This window comes from Pocillopora verrucosa, chromosome 4, assembly GCF_036669915.1.
Source record: "Pocillopora verrucosa isolate sample1 chromosome 4, ASM3666991v2, whole genome shotgun sequence".
In the NCBI taxonomy this organism is placed as follows: Eukaryota; Metazoa; Cnidaria; class Anthozoa; order Scleractinia; family Pocilloporidae; genus Pocillopora; species Pocillopora verrucosa.
Window position 1 is genome coordinate 14,019,476 of NC_089315.1, and position 21,732 is coordinate 14,041,207.

The 21,732-nt window shown below is 40.2% G+C and overlaps 2 protein-coding genes and 1 non-coding gene across 8 annotated transcripts in view; 1 reads left to right on the plus strand and 2 right to left on the minus strand.

Moving 5' to 3' along the window:
- The window catches only part of LOC131772932 (uncharacterized), a 24,282-nt gene continuing 2,550 nt past the window's right edge, over positions 1-21,732 (minus strand). The window contains exons 1-23 of one of the 6 annotated variants that reach the window (XM_066165008.1): positions 20,462-20,662; positions 19,578-20,123; positions 18,482-18,633; positions 16,178-17,038; positions 15,316-15,686; positions 14,597-14,944; positions 14,033-14,465; positions 12,550-12,845; positions 11,388-12,092; positions 10,497-10,778; positions 10,252-10,318; positions 10,011-10,100; positions 9,498-9,923; positions 9,095-9,335; positions 8,721-8,862; positions 7,834-7,953; positions 7,226-7,306; positions 6,565-6,747; positions 5,357-6,023; positions 4,737-4,939; positions 4,001-4,202; positions 3,630-3,784; positions 1-3,360 (exon numbers count right to left, since the gene is read on the minus strand). In XM_066165008.1, coding sequence (XP_066021105.1) covers positions 394-3,360; positions 3,630-3,784; positions 4,001-4,202; positions 4,737-4,939; positions 5,357-6,023; positions 6,565-6,747; positions 7,226-7,306; positions 7,834-7,953; positions 8,721-8,862; positions 9,095-9,335; positions 9,498-9,923; positions 10,011-10,100; positions 10,252-10,318; positions 10,497-10,778; positions 11,388-12,092; positions 12,550-12,845; positions 14,033-14,465; positions 14,597-14,944; positions 15,316-15,686; positions 16,178-17,038; positions 18,482-18,633; positions 19,578-20,059 — 9,474 coding nt within the window. In that variant the 5' untranslated portion in view covers positions 20,060-20,123; positions 20,462-20,662 and the 3' untranslated portion in view covers positions 1-393. The other 5 variants (XM_066165009.1, XM_066165012.1, XM_066165007.1 and 2 more) reach the window with 5 other exon arrangements.
- Trnac-gca (transfer RNA cysteine (anticodon GCA)) lies at positions 13,818-13,889 on the minus strand. Its single transcript has one exon. It is a non-coding gene; the product is annotated as a tRNA-Cys (tRNA).
- The window catches only part of LOC131772952 (nuclear pore complex protein Nup214), a 22,607-nt gene continuing 21,626 nt past the window's right edge, over positions 20,752-21,732 (plus strand). The window contains exons 1-2 of the mRNA XM_066165013.1: positions 20,752-20,934; positions 21,557-21,683. Coding sequence (XP_066021110.1) covers positions 20,887-20,934; positions 21,557-21,683 — 175 coding nt within the window. The 5' untranslated portion in view covers positions 20,752-20,886. The remainder of the gene's footprint in view (positions 20,935-21,556; positions 21,684-21,732) is intronic.

Here is a 21,732-nt window from a genome sequence, read left to right on the forward strand (position 1 = left end):
TAAAGGTAAGCTGGTCAAAGCGATTTATAACTTTCCAACGTTTGAATATGAAGCATTATTTACATGTTGGTGCTGTTCTACCTTATTCTTGTTTTTAGTACAATACTCGGTAGCATTTGCCTCCAAGAAGCCTATCTTTTTTTGTTGGGTCTTTTCTAACAAACAGAACCACGCTTAACTTGTTTTTCTTAGGGTTGTCATAGATCAAAATGTTTGAAAATACGTCGAAGAAAATCTATCATTGCTCTTAAGACGTTCTTAAAGAAGCATCTAATTTCTGTGCTATCGATCCAAAAGACTTTTCGAACTAGTTTTATAACTACAAAAATCAACTGAACTTTAAGTTATCACTTGCTTAACTGTTAATATAAACGCGATTATAAAATTTAAAATTCAGATAACCAGACAAAGTTTTACAGCCTTACTTTCTAAGTGCTCAGCAAGGTTTTGAAGACGACGAATTCGCACGTTTTTAGGTTTGCCTGCGTTAAAAACACGATAAAGATGAAATGCGTCCTGGTGAGAACGCGCAAATTGAAGTTGCTGAACCGACAGTTCAAAGATATCCTTTTGGTCAGAGGACGTTGTCTTCACTTCAACATATGTTAATACTGGGCGGCGATCGTCGCCTCCTCTGACACCATTACGTCGAATCTCGATGTCGTAAGGTGCAGTTGTGTTTCCTTTTTCGTTAATCCAGACAATTTCCACTGAACCAGAAAGGTCACATCGCGCTTGCTCCTGAAGAAACTCAAAAACATATTCTTCCCCCCATCGGCCTATTTCTTCTCTATTAGGGTTCTCCATCAACGGAGGTACGTGCATGGTTCTCATTTTGTCATTGATGGGAAGATCTTCGTCGTCGAAGTCATATGGACCTTTATCAAACCAGAAACGCGCGCCTCTGGAAGAAGCGTGTCTGGTTAGATCTTCTGGGATGGTGACTGCAGACTTTTCTCCAGGTGAGGGCATTTGATGCGGAGAGGGGTGGATATGGATATGGCTCTTCTTGCCTCTGGGACAAAAATCGTCTCCTGCCTCAGTAATATTAAGCTGTGATTCATTTACCTCAGTACCCTCAACCATTGTCTCAGCTGGCCGGTGGTTATCGTTTGGAGTTTGGTGTTGGATTGGATTGACTTCAGCAGGATGTTCGTGCTCTGTCTTCGTTTCATCTCTCTCCCGTGGCTTTCTTGACACTTGTGAGCTCTTAATATGCGGTTGCCCAGGTGTTTTCTGAACCAAGTTAAATCGACCTGCGACTTTCGGAAGTTTATCTACAGATTCAGGGGGCGCTGGCACAGGCCAAATCTTGAACTTGGGGTCACTTCTGGTTTCTCCTCTACGTTTACACGACTTACCATAATGACGAGAAGATTTTGGTGGCCAGGAACGAAGACTACCGTCACCTGACCTAGATTGGGCTTGGGTTTTGTCAAGGGAAGGAACATCTTCATTTGTAGCACTTCTTTCGTTTTCATCCTTTTCGGGTTCCTTTGGGGGTGGAACACTCCATCGCTCTTCTCGTTCCGGTAGTGGTTCCAACCCTTGCACGTCTTCCAAAAACCCTTCGAAATTATCCCCGCTGTGAGTTTTCACTGCAACTAGAAAGTTTGTTAATTCTGAGGAGCCCTCCTTTTTTCCTCCTAACAACAGTTTAGCCATCTCAGCATTTAAAACATCTGCACGCTCTTGATGTTCTTGCACAACGAAAAAACAGGACGTGATTCCTAATTCCTGTATGCCCGATCTTACTTTAAGGGGCGTGGCTACGTTGGAATGCGTGGTTAACGAGTACAAAGTTTCCAGGCTCTGAACAGAAGCGAACTGCATGTGTAGCAGTTTCTCTGCGAAGCCTTCGTTTTTCAGTTTATCATATACAGATGGGTATTTTGAGTATAGGAAACGTTGCACGTATGGAATGTTTTGGTGAAAGAACTTCTGCACAGGAGTGCACTGGTACTTCACTGAACCAATGGGAACCAACTCTTTCTTTATGCACCCACTTAACGCTTTTACTTCACAGATCATCAAGAATAAAGAAACAAAGTGCTCCATCGTGTCTCTATCGAATTGAGGTTCAAATGCACTACTAGTCGAGCCACGTTTTTGCGGTTGAAAGAAGTCTCCGAGGTCCAGGAAGTAGACAGATTTTTCCTTATGAAAAATCTTCACCATAGCTTTATCGTCAGCTATCAGCGGTTGATCCGAAAGTGCCACCCATTTGTCAGATGTAGGAAAGATGCATTTCCGTTCACCTTGCAGATATTTTTTCACAAAAGCGGCCATATTTTCATCGATTTTCTCTTCAACTTGTGTGCTGTTTTTGAGGCTTAGCGAAACACACTTGCGTCCCAAAGTTGCAAAGATTTTTAACATATCGCTCAAAGACGAAGGAGTTGGAAAACCAGCAGCGTCAGCAACAGTCGTCGCCATTTCGATGTACTCGTCCACATTGGGGGTAAGGTCCACGTCCATTTGATCCACAAAAAAACCTTCAAGACTCTGATTGGGGCCACTACATGCATAGAAACACCCTAGTAGGCGTCTTGTGGGAACCTTGCCGTGCTTCTTAAACAGTTTCAGGGATATATCTGTCGGGTCACTCCAGCACACTTCTTTCTTCAAAAGAAATAATCCTGATACTTTGCTTTCTGGCCGGCTTGGGAGAAACTCTAAGTGGCGATCGCGATGAGGAACGAATATCAGCGCGTTCTGCAGAAAAGCCTCAGTTATTTTCTTCCTTTCTTCATCACTTTGCGACATTTTCTCAGAGAGGAAAGAGTAAACTCTGCTCATATGTGCAATAGAAGTTTTGAAGTCTTTTTGTCGATTTCTATCCATCTTTTTGTCGCAACCATCTGACCACCTCCTCAACTCATTGATCATTCCATCTACGCCTATCGATTTTCTGATGCATAAGGCGCTAACAAACGAGGGGCTCTTTAAATCTGCGCTAACGTAATTCACGTGATCCCCGAGTAGGTGATATACAGCGTCAGCCTTCACGAAGAGGTCGCTTGGAAGATACAGGTTCGTCCCTTCAACAGTACAGGGCATCCACGGTTTCGAGACAAGATTGAGGTAAAATGAAGATTTAGCCTCTCCGAGAACATGGCCATTTACATCTTTAACTTGTACATAGCCCTCAGCAAACTGTGCGTACGTGTGATCCCAACGTGCATCAATACACTGAGCTAAGAACTTTGACTCATTGCAGACGACTTGTTGTTTAGTGTCGGAGGAGTTAATCTTACTGAGAAATTCCTCAAATTCTTCACACGCCCAGTCGTCAATGATGAAAAGATCATCTGGGGTTATCTGCCATATTCGCTCATACGACTCCCACGGAGAGCAAGCCTAAAAACAAAAACAGAATTTAACCTTTCTACCCTTTTTAAGGTATTTAAACTGTGGTACAACAGCCTTTTCTTTATTGGACCAGCAAGCCGTTATCATGATAAGATTGGGATCAGATTGGTCATCAGATCTGCGGCCCCGATTTCAAAATTTGACATGGTGTCAAATACAAACAACAACACCAACAAATCGGCCGGTAGATGGAGCTAAAATTAGGAAACGTCCATCATTCATTTCCAAGTGATCTGATCTCAATTGTCTTGGCTCACCATGTTTTTTCGATGAAGCTTTACTTGTTTCTTTTCAATAGCAAGAAACTGTTTTAAGCCAAGGTCGTCTAAAAAAGTTTTCCAATCCATGGTGCGAACCCTCAATGAAGTATAATAGTCCAAGTAAGATTCGTCAATAATTGTCCACGAAATACCTAACCAAAAGAAGAGGAAATTACATGAAGTGAATTAGTAAATAATATCTGACTTTCTGCTGTGTGACTTTCATTAAGCTACTTAATTTATTCAAATTAGGCATACCCCATTAATGTTTATACAAGGGAATGAGGACGACATACAACACACATAAAAAAAAAGAGCGACTCGAAGCAAATATAAATGAACTATCAAAATGACTACAGGTGACTTACTGGGAAACTGCCGAGCGAGGTCAATTGGGCCCCCGTATTTGGGGGTAAAATGAATCGGCGTTGATTTTGGGTTCAGAGTACCCTTGTTCGTTAAAATCTGTACACAGGATCTCAATTCATCCATATCACACACGGAAGGGTCGTTCAGGCGCTCTTCCAAAACGTACACTAGGTAGCTTCTCAACACTTCATCAGACTTGCACTGTAAAGCACAAGAGAAATATCCGTGTTAGTAGTAATTCTTGACCCCAACTGCCTGAGAACTGTTCCCATAAACCTAACCAATCAGTTCCAGAAAGGAGAAGTGTTTGTTAGGGCTATGATGCGTGAAGCGCAAAAACGAAGGGTGAAGCCGCGAGAGGTTTTGAATAGTTTCTCAACTCTAAGCTACGATGTTCGTTTTTTCGGTTCAACCGTTTTTTTTAGTGAAAAACCTAAAAATTCAGCAGCTAAGCAGAACAGTTTGAAAAGGTGATTACAAAGACACACAATCGATGACGCGACACGAACGCACAAAAAAAATATAGGGATATCGCAACTTTACGAAGTAAAATAAAGACCAGCACGGAAGCCTTTGTGTCCAACGGTGTGCTTCATATCACCGCCATCGTATATGAAGAGGCACGCATGTCATAACACGCGTACAAGATGGCACGCTATCGTAGAACTAAACTTAAAACTACAGGCTCCCCTTGAATTTAAAAATAAGGAGAGAGTTAATCTACAACTATTGTACCTTCCACTGCTTTGATTTGAACACTGGGATAATGTGATTGTTAATGACTTCTTTTGGAGTCCACATTTTTACTCCTAGACGCTTTAAAAGCTGCTCGACTTGAGAACGACCAATATCATCAAGTGCAGATAACAGTGATGGATGCACTGTAGGTAGGTCTTTCTCCAGCACGGAGAAAATTGTTTTCTCCTGATGCATGGAACCTAGAATTACACATGTCCCAAAGTATATGCATTAACGGCAAGAAAGTCTAAATTATTTCCCAGCAATGAGTTATAGTACTGTTGTCAACGCCATCTCTATTCCTTGCGTGTCACATGTTTGTCAGGTTCATTTTGGGTCTTGTTAGCATGATACAACCATGTAGAAGTTTGCATGACCAGTTTCGGTCAAGTTGGGTTTTGAACGTCTGCTTTGGCATTGTGCCCTGGATATCTGGAGCACAGATCACGACCTCTGTATGGATTATAGCTAAACTACCACTTTGATTTAACACTAGATACCTAATAGCTTGAGATAGCTTGACATATTTATCAGAAAGCTCCACGTGACAGATGAATGATACTATGCATACAAAATACAGACCTCTTCCTTCACAACGAAAGGGATGTAGAACCCACCTTCGTTCTTCTTTGGCACAGCTCCCTCGGATGTTTTTTTCCTCGACAGCGGAAGGAAAATGGAATCCTCCTTCACGTTCACGAAAGATCCATCCGTTAGCGGAATCACGTTAAGAGAACCAATCAAATCTAGCATTTCTTGTCTGCTATTTCTTTCCTGCTCGAGACATCGGTACATGCACTGCAACCATCGAGCTACCCAGGCTATTCTCCCAACATCCGGTTTACGGTCATTGCCATGCGGTGCAACTGCTGAAGCTTTCTTTACTTCCGCTTTCCCAATCTCAATCAAGTGCTTTATAGACAAAGTCTCGATTCCAAGACGAGATCTCAAGGTCGGGTTTAGTACTGGAACCATTTCCGGATGAAGGTAATTCAATCCTAGGTGCTCCTCCAGAAGAATAGAGGGTATAAGCTCTTGTATGACGCTGTCTTCGCAGACAATGGCCTGACAAGGGAGAACCAAATCGCAGCTTTTTCCATTGTCACCTCCGTACGGCTGCTCAGTTTCATTGCTGGACTTCTTAACTGGGATACAAGGTTTCCCTTGAAGGAGTGTTAAGATATGGCGAGCAACAGGTGTAAAAAAGTCGAGAATTTCCTCCTCAAGAGGTACAAATTTAAAATACGACACCAATGAAGAAAGGCCACAAAAAGACGAGTGGTCCTTCAAAGAAAAGAAATAAACATCTTTTACTTTAGACGTTAATGATAATTGTACATCTTCGTGTAGAACATGGCAAATTGGAAGGTACTCTCTGAAAATAAATCCTCATAGCTAATAGCTGCAAAGCTCTAATATTTGAATTAGCACAAATTGCAGTTTCTCGGCTGAAAACACTTTGAATATTTGTCTTTACTCTACACGCTTAGTTACAAATTTACGTCTTTTCCAGTACAACGAACAAATGCAGCTAAGAAGACGACAGGCCATGGTTCATTAAGCGTGGATCACTGCCACGCATATGTATGTAAGATGAATGAAGATCTTCCGTGCTCGTAAATTGAATTTTGGTCGAGCTTAAATATGTAAGATCCATGGTTCTAAGCCGTTCAAATTTTGATTCGTCCCGAATGATGACGTGTTCCAGTTTCATTATGCACTTCTCTATGAATTGCATTTTCAAGTTACGCTAATGACAATCCCACACAATCAGAGTAAAGCAGAAGGAGAAAGATTTATTAAAAACTAAATAATTTGTGCCCACCATAAATACTGACATAGCGTCGATAAAAAGTTGTGGAATTTCCTCTCTCAGCCACTGATTCCAGGATTTGTCACTGTGCACATCTTCTCTAGACGAAGGAACCTCAAAGTCACCTTGAATGATGAATCGAAAACCATAACTTCTGAGTGGGAGATACGCAAAGACATTCTGTGGCGGCAATGCCTGTACGGAGTAAAATGTTCAATACGTAAGCTGGTCCAAGAAAAATGACACTACTGTACGAATCACTGATTGATTTATTGCATAAATAATAGGTCGATGAATAGAGATACAGATAGCTAGATACAAAGATATATTGATAGATCGATGATAGGTAGATGATAGATAGATTGATAGACAGACAGACAGACAGACAGACAGACAGATAGATAGATAGATAGATAGATAGATAGATAGATAGATAGACTCCAAGATTTTAATAGAGTCAAAAGGGAACGAATTCTTTAAGCTATTTGTGCTAGTCCGCTTCAGATTAGTGCCTCGTCTTGAAACAATAAAGTACTGTCTAGTGCATATATTAAGCAGATGTGTTTAAATACTCTGGTTCACAACTCTTCCCCCCCTTCTGTACTCATTTCTACTCTTAGAGAAGTGTAGAGAGCTCTCTTAAAGACTTAAGATGTTAAGGCGATAACTTTACCTGATGTCTTGATGTGCTGCCTGATTCACCAATCAATTGAAAAGCCAGTGCCAGCTCAGTAATCTCTACGTCTGCTTTCATCTTGAAATTGCAACGACAAACAAAAACAAAGGTAAGGCGATTTGCGTTGGTAATCACCTGTTACAGGAAACTATGGAAATTCATTGAAAAACAATCACTATTTTCTCTGAGGCAACAGCTACGCTGCAGAAGCAAAGAAATCGATAATTATAGCAACGGTAAAAACAAAGGAAAATAATATAAGCCATTGATTACACTCCACACGAAACAATTGAATCATTGATGGTGGGTGAATTTCCTGGTATCACTATTCGGAGGAAGAGAAGGAAAATAACCCAAACAACCTGGCTACTAACAAAGACAATGCTCCATCATTTTCCCCCTCCCCTCTTCGAATAAATGTGAATGATACCTCTGACCCGTTCTTGCTCGCAAAGACAAGTAGCAAGGTATGCTAAATCCATAAAGGGGGTAAGTTTCTAAAAAAACTGTTGTGCTGTGCCGGTAGAAGAGTGTAACTCGTTAATTTACGTTATTAACTCAGTCGATAATACCAAATTACTCTATGCTAAATGCATGTTTCTTACTCTAGCAGCCTCAAGCTTTTTCTTGACTACAAGCCAGCGCTCCGTGCCTGTGTTGTGGAGAACCTCCATGACATTATCTCCTAGGTCTCTTCTTAGCATTTTGACAAAACTCTTGTTTACCTAAAGAAATACGATTGGCAAGCTTACGTAAGCTTCTGGAACATCATATCTTTTCTCAAAAGTAATATAGAAGGGAAATTCAGGTGCTTAATCGTCCAGAAATGGTTTTTGGTCCAAGGAACGAAGTGATCGGATTGAAGAATAGTTGAGGGAACGGCTAAAGTATTAAACTCGTTTGTAGTGTCAAGGTTGTCGCATTAAGGGGAACGTCGCACGGCCGAAACTTTCAGGGCCGGTTATTTAAACAAGGTCTAACCCAAATCACGAGTTTACGCAATCAGTGGACCTCAGAATTTCGTTGATATAATTAACTAAATGTCCTTCCAATGGTAGCTTACCGCCCTCTTGAGACTTTTCACAAAAATCAATGTTCAAATAAAAGATGTAGCTAAATTGACGATTGGTTAGGACGTGGTTTTGTGGCTAAATTTTGTTTAAATAACCAGCCCTCATGTTTTCAAAATTTTCCCATAAAAAACAACTAGGATACACCGAGGAAAGCAATCGAGTGTGTCCTCAATAAAGTATCTTCTCAAAGGAAAATAAAGTGAAGTTGAGTTGACTGTATGAGCAACGACGTCCCTCGCATGTGACACTTTAACCAATCAGGAATGACCAGAGGAGGCGAATACCCTTAGCAGAAACATTTCCTCGGGCGTTCTTGCACTGGTCACAGCTTTTCCCTTGTATTCAGAGATCGGCCGTCGCCTCACCATGTCACTTTTGTCCGAGTATTTCAATTCTCTACTTCGGACTGTATGACTCACCTCGTCATATATAAAGATTCCCTTCAAACGATGTAAGAACAGCAATAAAGATGGGTGGACATCGTGAAATCCGGCAGCGAGTGAAGACCTCTCGTTCCCTTTATGTTCATCTTTTAATGGAAGAATGATACAGGTTGGCCAGCTACCAAAAAGAAAAGAATCACGCGCATGACGCTTAAGTAACAATCAATTATACATAATATTGATAAACGTGAACAGCAGAGGAAATAGAGAGAGAAAACAAGCCACGACCGATAAACAAGCTTCAACGCATCAATTTATGGTGTGGTGCTACCTACTAGCTTTTTTGGCAAAATAAGCTCATAATTTCATATAATTCACGAACAAATTCATCTCCCAGCACATGACTTCACCTGTTCATGCTTTCGCCAATGTTGCTCTCTTCACCATCTTTATCCATCTTTTCCATGACTTTCGTTCCTTCTTTGATATGCTCACCATTTGGTTTCACTGAAAAATTGTCTCCAATCCACTCAGGGAGAATATAACCAATAGGACCACTTTTGGCGTCAAAGCGAATATGATATCCATTGGAATGAACTTCTGGGCTATCACTAACTCGGAATACAGACTTGAACCCGATGCCTTTTTGTCCTGAAACAAAGCCATATCGAGAACATATTCGACTACTGGTGCAACGAGAGAAAAGCGCAAAGCAGGCGACCATTGGATATAGGTTCTATTAGGGCTTCTTGCCCAAATAGGAAAGTCAGAAAGATATTTACCATGCAACAAATACGTAAATACTGCACTAACCGATGTATCTATAGCGATGCGCCCCTTTGGTGCTTCTGCCAACATCACACAACGCGCGTATATTCTTCTCGACAAATCCAACTTCGTTGTTTAATATCACGATCCTGTCCCGCTCGAGGATGAATACAAGGGACGGGAATCCTGGGCCACGGCACACTTCAGGATAGGAATTATCGTCTGCATTCTGAACGAGCTCCAACACAAAGTGGGTGTCCCTGGTGTAAAGATCGGAGGACAGACGGTGTAGGCCACGACCCTCTCTCTCGCGATGTCGCTGAACAAGTTTGGCTTCCTCTTTTCCAAGCTCCAGACCGATTCCAAAATCCTCACGGCGAATTTGTTCAATTATTGCTCTGCATCCCTTGTTAGGTGTGCACGGTCCTGATGGTAATGCTGACAATCCATTCTTAGTGTCTGAAGTTGCTGCTGGAATTATGGAAAAAAGACCATAATCACGATCAGGGATCACGCTTTCATGACAAACTTAAAACCAAAAAATTAAAAGTAACTCACAAATAAATTCGATAATGATGAGATAACAGTCCGATGGCCACTTCCAAAGTAATTGTATGACTAGAAGGCGTGGTAAACATACTTTATAGACTGTAGATCAAAGGGGGAAAGTACATTGAAAATATAGGAGATGAAAACAAAGGAAGTGACAGGAGAACGGGAGGGGCAGCAAGCTGGGAGTAGATTTAGGAAGGAAGGAGGAAGGAAATATAACCAAATAAAAGTAGACAGCTATAAATACCTTCATCCCCATCCTTTTCATCCAAAGTGCATGCTCGTGGGAAGATTGTTTTAAGTTTAGCAGTGGTCTAAGAAAATCAAGTTGGAAAGAACGGTGATTTCGATTGTCTTTACTACGAAACAGTTCCTTTGTATACCATGATACGCTTTTACGACAAAATGAAACGCACATAATGCACTTAAGGCTACAATTTTGATTACTTTCTATAAATATCTAAACGTAAAACAGAGTGGTACTGTACACACTTCTGCTTGTTGCGACACCGATGAGACAGAAGATGCCACGGGTGTAACAGCGGTGATCAATCTCTTGCTTTCGTCATTGTAGTGCTCACTAAAGAGGAAAACCTCGCTGTCCCCTTTGTCATGAGAAACTCTCTTCTGGAAGTCCTCTGTCCACTGACTTATGCCAAAGGCAAATCCCAGCTGGTGAAGACGGTTACGTTGCGACTGAGTTGAACAGCTTGAAAGCAGCTGCGACGCCGCTCTTGTTGAGCCAACCAACTTTTTGAAAGGCTCAAGAAAAACCTGAGAAATGCAAGTGCAAACATGAAATGCGATTATGGTATCAATCAATTGCCAACGTAATACGCGTAATTGCTTAGAACGAGCTTATCCCGATTCACAAAGGAGTTTTAAATAGCGTTAGGAGCTGCAGCTTTACTTGAAGTATAAAAATATGTCTCCACATCCTTGCCGGAGGCGTGTTACTTAATAGTTCCGGTAACTGTAGGGCCCAAAACCATATTTCAAAAATCTAAATCTAGGAAATAGCAATGACGGTCTTGTCTAATACTTTAATTCATAGACTATTCCTGTCTTGGTCTCGAATTGAAACACGGCAAACAAAAAAAGGATAAACTTAACGAACGAGCAACAAAAGAACATATATAAATTTTCGGGACAGATAACTACCGAGACTTTCAAGAATGGGTTTCTGGACCGTTAAAGCTATTGTTTCGCTCCGTTTCCCAACCACTAAGACCCCTCTCCTCTGTAAAAGAAAGGCTTGCAAAATCTGATTTTGTTACCGACTCGAATAACTTTGATATGCCCAGGAAAAGAAGGGAAGGAGGGGCAGGGCAGAAAGGGGAGAAGGTGTCAGTGTTTCAGGCCTTTGGCCAGTGAGCTACAAACCTTTGTCCCAATTGCCCGAGCCAATCTGAGAGGCATACGATTCAGACATTCAAGAACAAATGTTGGACGTTGATCACAGTCCCCCTCATCGTCAGCACCCATCGATGCCAAAGAAGAATGCACGTAATTTGCTAAAAGGGTGACAGGAGTGTTAGCCACACCACCATTTACTATCACTATGGAAACCAAATGACCAGCTGCTCCAATCACATCCCCACGAAATACACATTTCCTGAATGTTTCTGTGGACGTGTGGGTAGTTACTCTAAGGAGTACACCAGGAGTAGTTTCCATGACGACTAAGGAATTGTGGCCCTTTGACAATGACTCTTTTGCACTCCACAAAATTCCTTCATTTTCCAAAAATGACTTCAAGTCGCCAAGTTTAGACACTTCGCCGCCAAATACATCATCCCAGTGAGTCCAGAGGGAAACATCCTCGAGGAGCGGAGTGCTTTGTATGGCATCTAAAGCTTCCTGTTTGCTCTTATAGCCTAGAGCACAGCCACTACGAGTACTAAAGCTGGTGGTATCTTCGTCTAAAGCGCCAGCGCCGTGAAACAGGAGAGCGACTTCGTAAACTGTCGTTAAAGTTTTCACTCTTGGCTTTGCAGCTTTTTTCAGTAAGCACGAACAAGAACCAAGTCCGAGATCCGTCACTTTGTTAACATCGTAGTACCCGCACAATTCACGTTCAATAGACTCCTACAAATAAAAAGTAACAACACCTTTTAATTGGATTATCCGCAATGAAACAGTATTGGCCCACATGAAGAGTTACGTCTTGTAGCGATTCCCGTGAGTTTTTGCTTTGGTATCGGATCCTGAGCATGTTAAGTTTACATTGTGATTTTTGCAAACTGGTAATCGGCTTCATCCTCGGCCATCTAGCCATCCGTGGTCCTTGCTCGTCTTTTTGTCACGTTTGTAAATTCTATCGTACTGAACTAGCATTCTCTCGTTTCCTTTACTTAGAAGGTAAATTTATCCGTTGGAAAAGAATGGCTGAACATACCAGGACTACCTAAGTGTTCCTACTTTTCCTGAGTTAAATACTCTGGAAAAGAATTGTGACTGTGGTGCACCCACACTGAAAGCAGACGTTTTACGCGTAGCACCTCATTCATGTACCTTATTAGTATCATTAGGAAGCAAAACTTACGGTAGAGGTTTGATTCCCACACTGAGATATAAAATCCAAGACACTATTGAGCGTCACTTGACAACCAATCCTTGCTCCTTCTCTTCCAGACTGGGCCATCCCGCCAACCTCTTCTGTGGCTTCCATTAGTTCCTTGTGTTTTGTTAAAAACTTTAGAAAAGAGCCATAACCAAATTCTTCAAAACCAGTAAATCCCGGGAATTTGTTCACGACATTCGCTTCAATTCTTGCCAGCGTCGGTAGGTCAGCACGTTCGGCACACTTAATCCACTCCTGCACTTCACAAACAACGGCGCCTATTTCACAGATACGTCCAAACGAAAACGAGCAAAAATCAAAAGAAATCATCACTTCGCGCATAATGCTGCTTGATACATGTCTTAATTCAGGACCTCTACATTCCGCAAAAAGCAAGGTAGAACAATTCCAGCGACAGAACTTTTGCAGCCCTTCCTTTGAATATATATATATATATTTTAAGCGAAGGAAGTCTCCCGTGGTTAGATAACCACAAAGGACGCAAGAACATGGAAACGGTTAAGATTTGAAGCGATCGACATGGATTGTAAGCTATGAATCTAAAATGCAAAATAGCCAACATTTTCCACATATGACGAAATGTTATACCGTAAACATTTTAGAGACATTATTTTCCAGTGAAATGGCGCCAAACAAACCCTTAAATCATTTCTTAAATACAGTAAATGTTTTGAACCCGGGGGTAACATGTAATAGTGTAGTTTGATCGTCCGGGTGAGTGTAGCCCTGAGAAGGACTGTTGTCGGTAGTGGTGACTGACGTTTCGACAACCTGAGCGGAAGTCATCATCAGAGTCAAGTGAAAGGTTGTTGTCAGTCGAATGTACTTAGTCCGGTTTGTGTACACTGATTGGTCGGTTTGGATCCGTTAGTGAAGACTTCACTAACGGATCCAAACCGACCAATCACGACTGACCTACGCCACTTGAGTCTTACAGCCAATAACATCACGGCAAAAGTGATCAATCAGTGTACACAAACCGAAGGTTGTCGAAAGGTCAGTCACCACTACCGACAACAGTCCTTCTCAGGACTACACTCACCTGGACGATCAAACTACACCATTACACATTTCTTAAATATCATTATAATTATATTATGAAACAGCATAACGATCCCAATAATAATGCAACGATATTAATATTAAATAATAATAATAACAATAATAATAATAATTAAGAAAGATGTTTTTTCGTCTTGTCACGGGCGTGGGACCAAGAAAAAATTCTGAGTCCCCATAAGGAATCGAACCTCAGACCTTCGGATTTGCGCTCCGATGCTCTACCACTGAGCCACAAAGACTCTTCGGTCGGCGAGGTCTATTACGATCTATTAATTCTTCACCGAGCTCAAAACTCTCCATTTATACTATTTCTATCAATAATAATTAATAGCGAAACAAAATACACAAAAAAAGCAACTGAAATAGAGAAAAAAATTTTAACCTTCACTAGGTGGGACAGGCCTTATCCTTGTTTCCTCGTGATTTGCTTTACGGTTGGCAACTTCCGTGTTGATCTTAATGTTAACCAGTGCTTCCACAGCTTCTCCCAATAAAGGTTTACAACTCACATAAAGTGCCAGCTGAAACAATCGCCTCCCAAGTGTATCCTTGGTAAGCATGGTCAGAAAGGTCTTTACCTTTCCCTGGCGATTTTTGTCAAACATTTCTAAACAACACTCGAATACCGCCTTTAATACGTCTGTCGCAGATTTGTCAAGAAATTTCATAACACAGCTCCTTAAATCACCAAGTTCTCGCCCGAGAAGGTCTCTCTTGATTTTACGCAAGTTTCTCTGAATTTCTTCGTCCATCTCGATCGACATTTCTTCTCTAATTCTTCTCTCGGTCTTGGATAGTTTCGCCTTTTTCATCACCTAACGAATTAAACAAAGAAAAAATCAACCATACGTAAAGATGAGAACCAACGTTTCAGTCACTCACTCACTACAGTATACTACATTCATGTGTTCACAGTTTTGAAAAGTGCTGTTTGAAATAACATTACCGCAATAGCCAGTCCAAGACTTTGTATTCTGACTCCCAGCTCGTAAGGAGTGTAACAATGATACTGCTCACAAAGATACTCCAGGAATTTCTCTAAATATAGCGTTCCTTTCATCTTTGACATGTACTTGTTCAAGTGCTTGATAATTTGAACTGTCGTCACTTGAGGTATAGCGGTAAGACTCTGGGGCGCTTTAAACATGTTATACACCACGGGTTGTTTTATTAGAGGGCCTAGTCGGAGCTCTTCGAAGTCTGATTTGGAACCCAAGTCGGCAAGGCTTTGGTTTAATTCGTACAAGGTTGCTATACTGTTGAATGTGACGTAAGCATGGACGAATAAGTTAACCTGTAGAACGCACGAAAACCATGGAATAGATGAATAATAATAATAACAAGGATGATGATTTATTGGTAACGTTTCTACAGAGTTGCTCTACATTTATCTATTAACTGTTATAATAAAAACAAAAGAGGAGAGGAAAAAATGAATTAAAAAATACAGTCAAACCTATATAAAGCGGCCACAAGGCTAATACACAAGGCTCAAAATAATATTGCGGTTTGCACTGGTCAAGTTGACCGGTCAAACTTATTTTTCTCGGACACAACTCATTTTTCACACGTCTCGACCCATACTTCCCTCACTTTTTTTTTCACTGCTCCGCAATTATCGCACTTCGTTCTACAAACTTGGTAATCAGATTTACATGAACTCACTTTTGCCTGCATTTCGATCAAGTTCTTCAGAGCGGGGATATCCTTGTCTGTTCTGAACCCCATTTCGATAAGACTTAATTTTCCAAAATCTTTACAGAGCCTGGCTTTTACTTCTTCGAGGCCAACAAAGCGACCTTCCTCCGACAAAGAAGAGATGATCTCTTCCGCGGCCTTGTTAATTTCATGTGAAGAAGCATTCCTTACAGCTGATTTTGCGCCGCCCGTTATGGTATTCATCACGTGATGGGCATTACAGATTGAATTCTCAAAAGGACCCGGCGTACCAGCTTCTCGAATTCGCGCTTTTTCAGAAGGAAGCAGTCTTGGTTTAACCTCTACATCTGTTGAAATTTTCACTTCAACTTCTTTGCCTGAGGAAAAAATAAGCAAAATATCTTTTGCACCAGCTAAAAGCACTTGCCAGTGTTCTTAATCAAATGGTGTTACTAGCTTGTAAAAAATGGTTACTGTTGAAGATCTCTTCATTGAATGTTCTAGTTCGATGACAAAAATGTCAGCCAATTGGAACACGATATTTCAGAGGGTGACTAAAAAATACAAGGGTAATTAAGTGTTACCAACTGAGTTGAAAACGTAAGTTGGCCACCGTAAAGAGTTTTAAGGCTGACGTTTCGAGCGCTAGCCCTTCGTCAGAGCGATAGACTTCACCTTTACCTCACCTTTGCCACAACTTTACTTCACCTCTACCACACCTTTACTAAGTGCATTTCCCACGCTTGAAGCGAGTTTCATGCATTTACTTTGAGTAGTAATGGCAGTTATGATTAATTTGTTTACGTTTCACGAATACAATTGAAACGCAGTTTAAAATGATTTCACTTTTAAATCTTAACATGCTCACCTGAAGAAGGAAGAGGGACAGTTATTATATTAGTGATACCGGCAGCCACACCGAATTTCTCTCCTTCTCGTTGGCTAGCCTCCGGGTTTATTCCAACAGGGACAGATAGTGGGTCTACCTTTCCGTCTGTGCTGGCTGCGGTATTTAGTAGCGGCAATGATGGTGATTTGTCGCTGAAATCCAAAGGAGATGGGACAAGTAGGACACGTGCAATATCTGGACTTGAGACAGTTGCCGAGGTTTTTCCCCCAGTGAGTGATGTATACGACTTTGACGGAACTTTGGAATCAAACACTTCCAGTTGATGACCAGCTTCATAAACGCAAGGACCAAGCTCACTTGAGGTTTTTAAACTCATTCTCATCATGAACTGGCTTGCATTTGGTTCTTTCAGCCTCATCATAAACTTGGTACGACCTTTCGGAGCCAGTATTAATTGCTCAAGGTCAATGATATCTAACCCTGCCAAAAGATCGCAAAGGACTTTTTTTCCTTTTGTCCATGGATAGCAGTCAAGGAATCTCTTCCCAAACCGATTGTAGTATGTTCCCTTGAGTCTGTCGAAATACAAGCAATTTCCCTCACAAGAACGTAAAATTTCGATAATATCTCGCTTCAGATTTGTTAACGTTTCTGAGTCCTCGTCAGCATTGAGACAAATGCCTTGGATTCGTGGACACTTTTGATCCAACGGAGTGTGAAAACTTTTATTTTCCTTTAAACTGGGAACGACTGGTATCGCTTGAGGAGGACCTCCAGTAGGGAGCATATGTTTGCTTTTCACTTCCAGATCCACTCGCTCGGTGTTGGAGGGTTCAGACTCTGCAGGAGCTGTATTGGCGGTTGTTGTTGGACCAGACCCTTGATGAAAGAATACAACTACAGTAAATCACACGATTATTACATAAAATATTGGGTGATGATTGCAGAAACTGTTGTGGGTAAGCATGATACAATATTTCTGAGTGAGGTTCTTTTGGACTTTTTTTTTTCAAAAAAGCCGTCTGTTTCAGCCAATCAGCATTCAGTAATTTTGCCCTCTATTTAATAGTTAAAGGATATTACACAATGGCGAGAAGATATATGACTTTTATGTTCAAGTTGAAAGAACAATAGTAATTATAGTAATTCTGACCATTATGCTAGAAATTGATGATTTTACATGGTGGATTTATGTTCAAATTCCAAGAGCAATATCCCACTCATTCCATCACCTCACTCATGAGATATTCTTCATGCCACAAGAGCTAACATGTATTTTCCTTTTATTTTAAGGACAATGATAGAGATGAATTATCTAGCTTTAACACAAGTACCGGGTTTGAATAGGAACAAAATACCCTGCCAATGCCCAAATTGTAAAAAAGGTTAACATACATGTATAACACCATCAGTTAGGCCAAAATATGTGTGAACTGTTTTTGTAACTTTTCCATGGTTGAAAAAATTTGATTTACTGACTCTGACTTGAATCATCAGATACCATTCACTTTCAGCCTCTTTTCGCTTTGAACCTTTGAATGTTGTTTAGCACACATATAAAAAAAAATAACCTTTCCAATCTATTTCTCTTGTTTAGTTGCAACTTTCAAGAAATTATTTGAAAATCTTGAGATCATACAGCATTTTCTTTTTGGTGTTTCTGCTCTCTTGTTGTTCAGAAAATCCATTTACATCTTTGTTACTTACACAAAAAATTTTCTAGCCATTATTCCAAACAAGAAGCAAACCAAGTTCATTCAATAAAGTTTGAAAAAGTAGGAATGGTGACATTCCTACTCAATATGACCACTTATGTTACATATGAAAAATATGCAACTCCGTCTCTGGATGTTGTGGTCGTTTTGATCATAGGAGTGTTTTAGTTCCCAATAAGACACTCTCTCCCACTTAGTAAATGTTAATATACAGATCCATTTAAAAAAATCTTTTACATTGCCAGCAATATTTCCCATGTTAGTAAGTACCTGTAGTACTTCAAAAATTTTGATTCATAGTACTGAAAATATCCAAAAAAATTTCGAAAGTTAATCAGGGCTGGAGACTGACATTGGTGTTTCAGAAACTACTGTCAGCTAATTGCTTTAATTTTAGGTTTTGCTGACAGCATGCTATGCAGAGTGAGGGAGTGTCTTTGCAATATTTCAATACCTATAATATGGCTTCCTTTTCTCATTATTTTCAAATGACCACACCTTCTGCTACTCTCAGAAACCTTAGTTACCTATCATAATCAATACTGTCAGAAATTCTAAGAAATGTACCCTGTTTCCTCATAATATAAATTCCATATCTTTCACATACCTTCAGGTATATTGAGTGTATGACTAGGACCTCGCATCAAAGATGTTGACAAAACCAAAGGAGAAGCCTGGAAGGTAGTTTCAAGGGCTGGAGATTGAACTCTTGAATCTGAAACATTTTGATCCAAAGGAGCTAGTGGGACAGTAGGTACTCTGGCGATAATAAGAGAGGCTGGTCTTAGTGATTTGGTTGGTTCTTTGGAATCAAATTCATCTTGCCGATACCCAAAATTAGAGGAGGAATCTAGCTCTTCTGCTGTGTTCAAATTTGTTCTCTGCATGAATAGGTTTGCATGTGGTTCTTTCAGCTTTAATAGATATTTCTTCTCACCTTTTTCACCTGTACGTTCTAATATGATGATATCTAATTCTGATAGGAATTGCACCGGACCATTTCCTTTGAACAGTACTCTGAAGGCACGACAAAATTTTCTCCTAAATGTTTGCCGATACTTATCAGGAAGTTCTGAGAGATACAAGCAATTTCCCTCACAAGACTTTAGCAAATTTACAATATCTTTCTTGAACATGGTCAACTTCTCAAGGAAATAACTAGAATCAATTCCAATGTTTTGGGACAACAGCCCTTTTCTATTCTCTACACTCTCAGGATCTTTTTTCTCCAATGAACTGGGTTTTTCTTCATTTTCAAAACCCATGTTCAGCATAAACTGGCTTGCATGTTGTTCTCTCAGCTTCATCAAATAGTTCTTAGCATCTTTTTCACCTGTATCTTCTACTTCAATGATGTCTAACTCTCCTAAGAATTTTGAGAGACATTTTCCTCTCAACAGCACTTTGTGGGTGGTAAAAAACCCTTTTTGAAATGTTTTCCCATACTCTTCTTGAAGCTGGGAGAGATACAAGCAGTTCCTCTCACAGGACCTCAACATATCCACAATGTCTTTCTTCAATCTTATTAACTTTTCAGAGAGATCAATGGCATCAAGGCTGGTGTTTTGGCTCTGGGACCTTGGTGCCACAGTCTCTCTTCTTTTCACAAACCTTGGTCTCCTGGTCTCTCGTGTCTCCACGTCAGTAGCACAACTATGCTCAGATCCAGCTACATTAAAACTCATATGCTGACTTTCACAAACCTTGGTCTCCTGGTCTCTCGTGTCTCCACGTCAGTAGCACAACTATGCTCAGATCCAGCCACATTAAAACTCATATGCTGACTTGCTTGTGGTTCTTTAAGTCTCATGAGAGGTCTTGAACCATTTTGGTCAAATTCAATGATATCTAACTCAGCCATGAGAATGCAGAATTCCTTTCTTCCACCTGACAGCCTATAACATTCATTGAATTTTTTTCCAAACCGCTTGTTGTACCTGCTTTTAAACTGGGAGAGTTCACATGAACTTAATATTTCAATGACCTCTCTCTTCAGTCTTGTTATGTGTTCAGTTTTAAGATGAGTAAATTTGGTAAATTTGGCATCAAGGTCTTGATTTCCATACTCATCATCACCAGGCACAGCTTGCAACTCAGACATGTACAACAGCTTGTCATAACCAACAAGCAAAGGAGGGCCTCCACTTGCCTCTGCCTTTTTCTTTTGTTCTTCAAATTCCATCATTGTATTTAGTCAGTCATCCTTGTTTTTACTCCTGCGGTAGGTACTGGTATTCCCAGACTGAAAGCTTAAGGAAGAAAATGAAAGAATTTCTTGAAATAATTTTACTACCAATGATCGAATTTTCAAAGCAGTACATTAAACATGTATTAACAGTGTATTACACTATAGTTCTGTCTAAAAACTATACAACCTTAAATCTTTCATCTTAAATTTAATTAAATGAGTTCATTCCCAGTTCTACACTACCTCTGTGTTCATAACTTACAACATGCTCTTCAGCTACATGTACATGCACGAGTTTTATCTCTCAATAAATAGTCATAGGAAATAACTATAAATATCCACTGCCTCGGCGAGGCGCCACGCAAAAATCAAGAAATCAGTGCAAAATTAATGGTGTACCTGATTCTAAAGAGAATTGAAAATAACACGTTTCTAAATCAAATGAAAGTCACTTGAATGAGAGTAGTATTTCTTTGTCCTCGGTGTCGTCCACCAAAAGAAAAAAAGGTAACATTACGTTTCCGAGATTCTCACGTGCGATTCACGAGAAAGAGGGCTTTCTATTGTTTCTTCGTTTTAGGGGAATATCATTAACCAATGATAACGATGATAACGATATTGGATTATTGATATCTCCTAGATCCTAGTCTTTTTCAACCGCAACCAGCCAAAGCCTGGAGCGACATCATTAAAACAAAATGGCTGCCTATGGCAGTTATCTGCGGAAGTAAAAATCTGCGGACGCAAGTGTTGAACTTTTGATAATTTAGGAAAGAAAAGTAAAACTCAGAAAAAAAAATAAGTATAAGCTGAGAACTCCCAAAATGGCAGATAGTGAAGATGAAGAAGCGCCTCCAGAGAGGGATGTTAAGGTATCTGTTTTACGACCGTACAACCTCCATGTGCAAAATTTAGCTGTAGTTTGAAAGTAAAACATAGGTGGCATTGAAAACTCTCTTTTACTTCTTGAAAGTGCAAGCAACCTAAATTTAACTCCTAAAGTTTAAACTGACACAATACCTAAAATTAACAGTGCTACAAAATGTGAGCTGAAAAAATGTACTGTAAAAGCCAGGCTGACAAATTAAGCTCTACATGAATCTTAATTAATAGTGATTTACTCCTAACTTTTACTTTTTTATTCTAAACATTAAATCGTATGTCGAAGCGCAATAGTAATAATATAAACACCAATCGTAATTTAGCTGTCTCTCACTTTTAGTGAAGTACAGGTTCATCTTTTCAGTCGTTATAAAAATGATCTGTTTAGCTGTAATTCTCGGTGAACCATGGGGAGATTTTGTGAGTGGTTGTAGCCAGTGAACTCTTGCTGCTTGAGTATTCCGTGTCAACCTGTTTTTTGGGATGGAACTGAGATTCATGGCAATTAGACTCTCCGAACGATATGATTTATTAGTGTGTGACAGTTGAGGCTTCTATGAACATGCTATCAACTTTATTTAACACGTGTGCCTAAATTCTTGTCTTAAATAGGATTTTAGCTTCAAACAAATGAGGAAAATAAGAATGTTTGAGTCACCAACAACTTTACCCACTGTTCGCTCAAGCTCACTGGCTGTTTCCACCAAGTATGGGTTGACATTTGTTGGCTGCCCTACAGGTATTTTAAAACTATTGTGCATCTTAGTGGATGAACATCTTTAAATTAT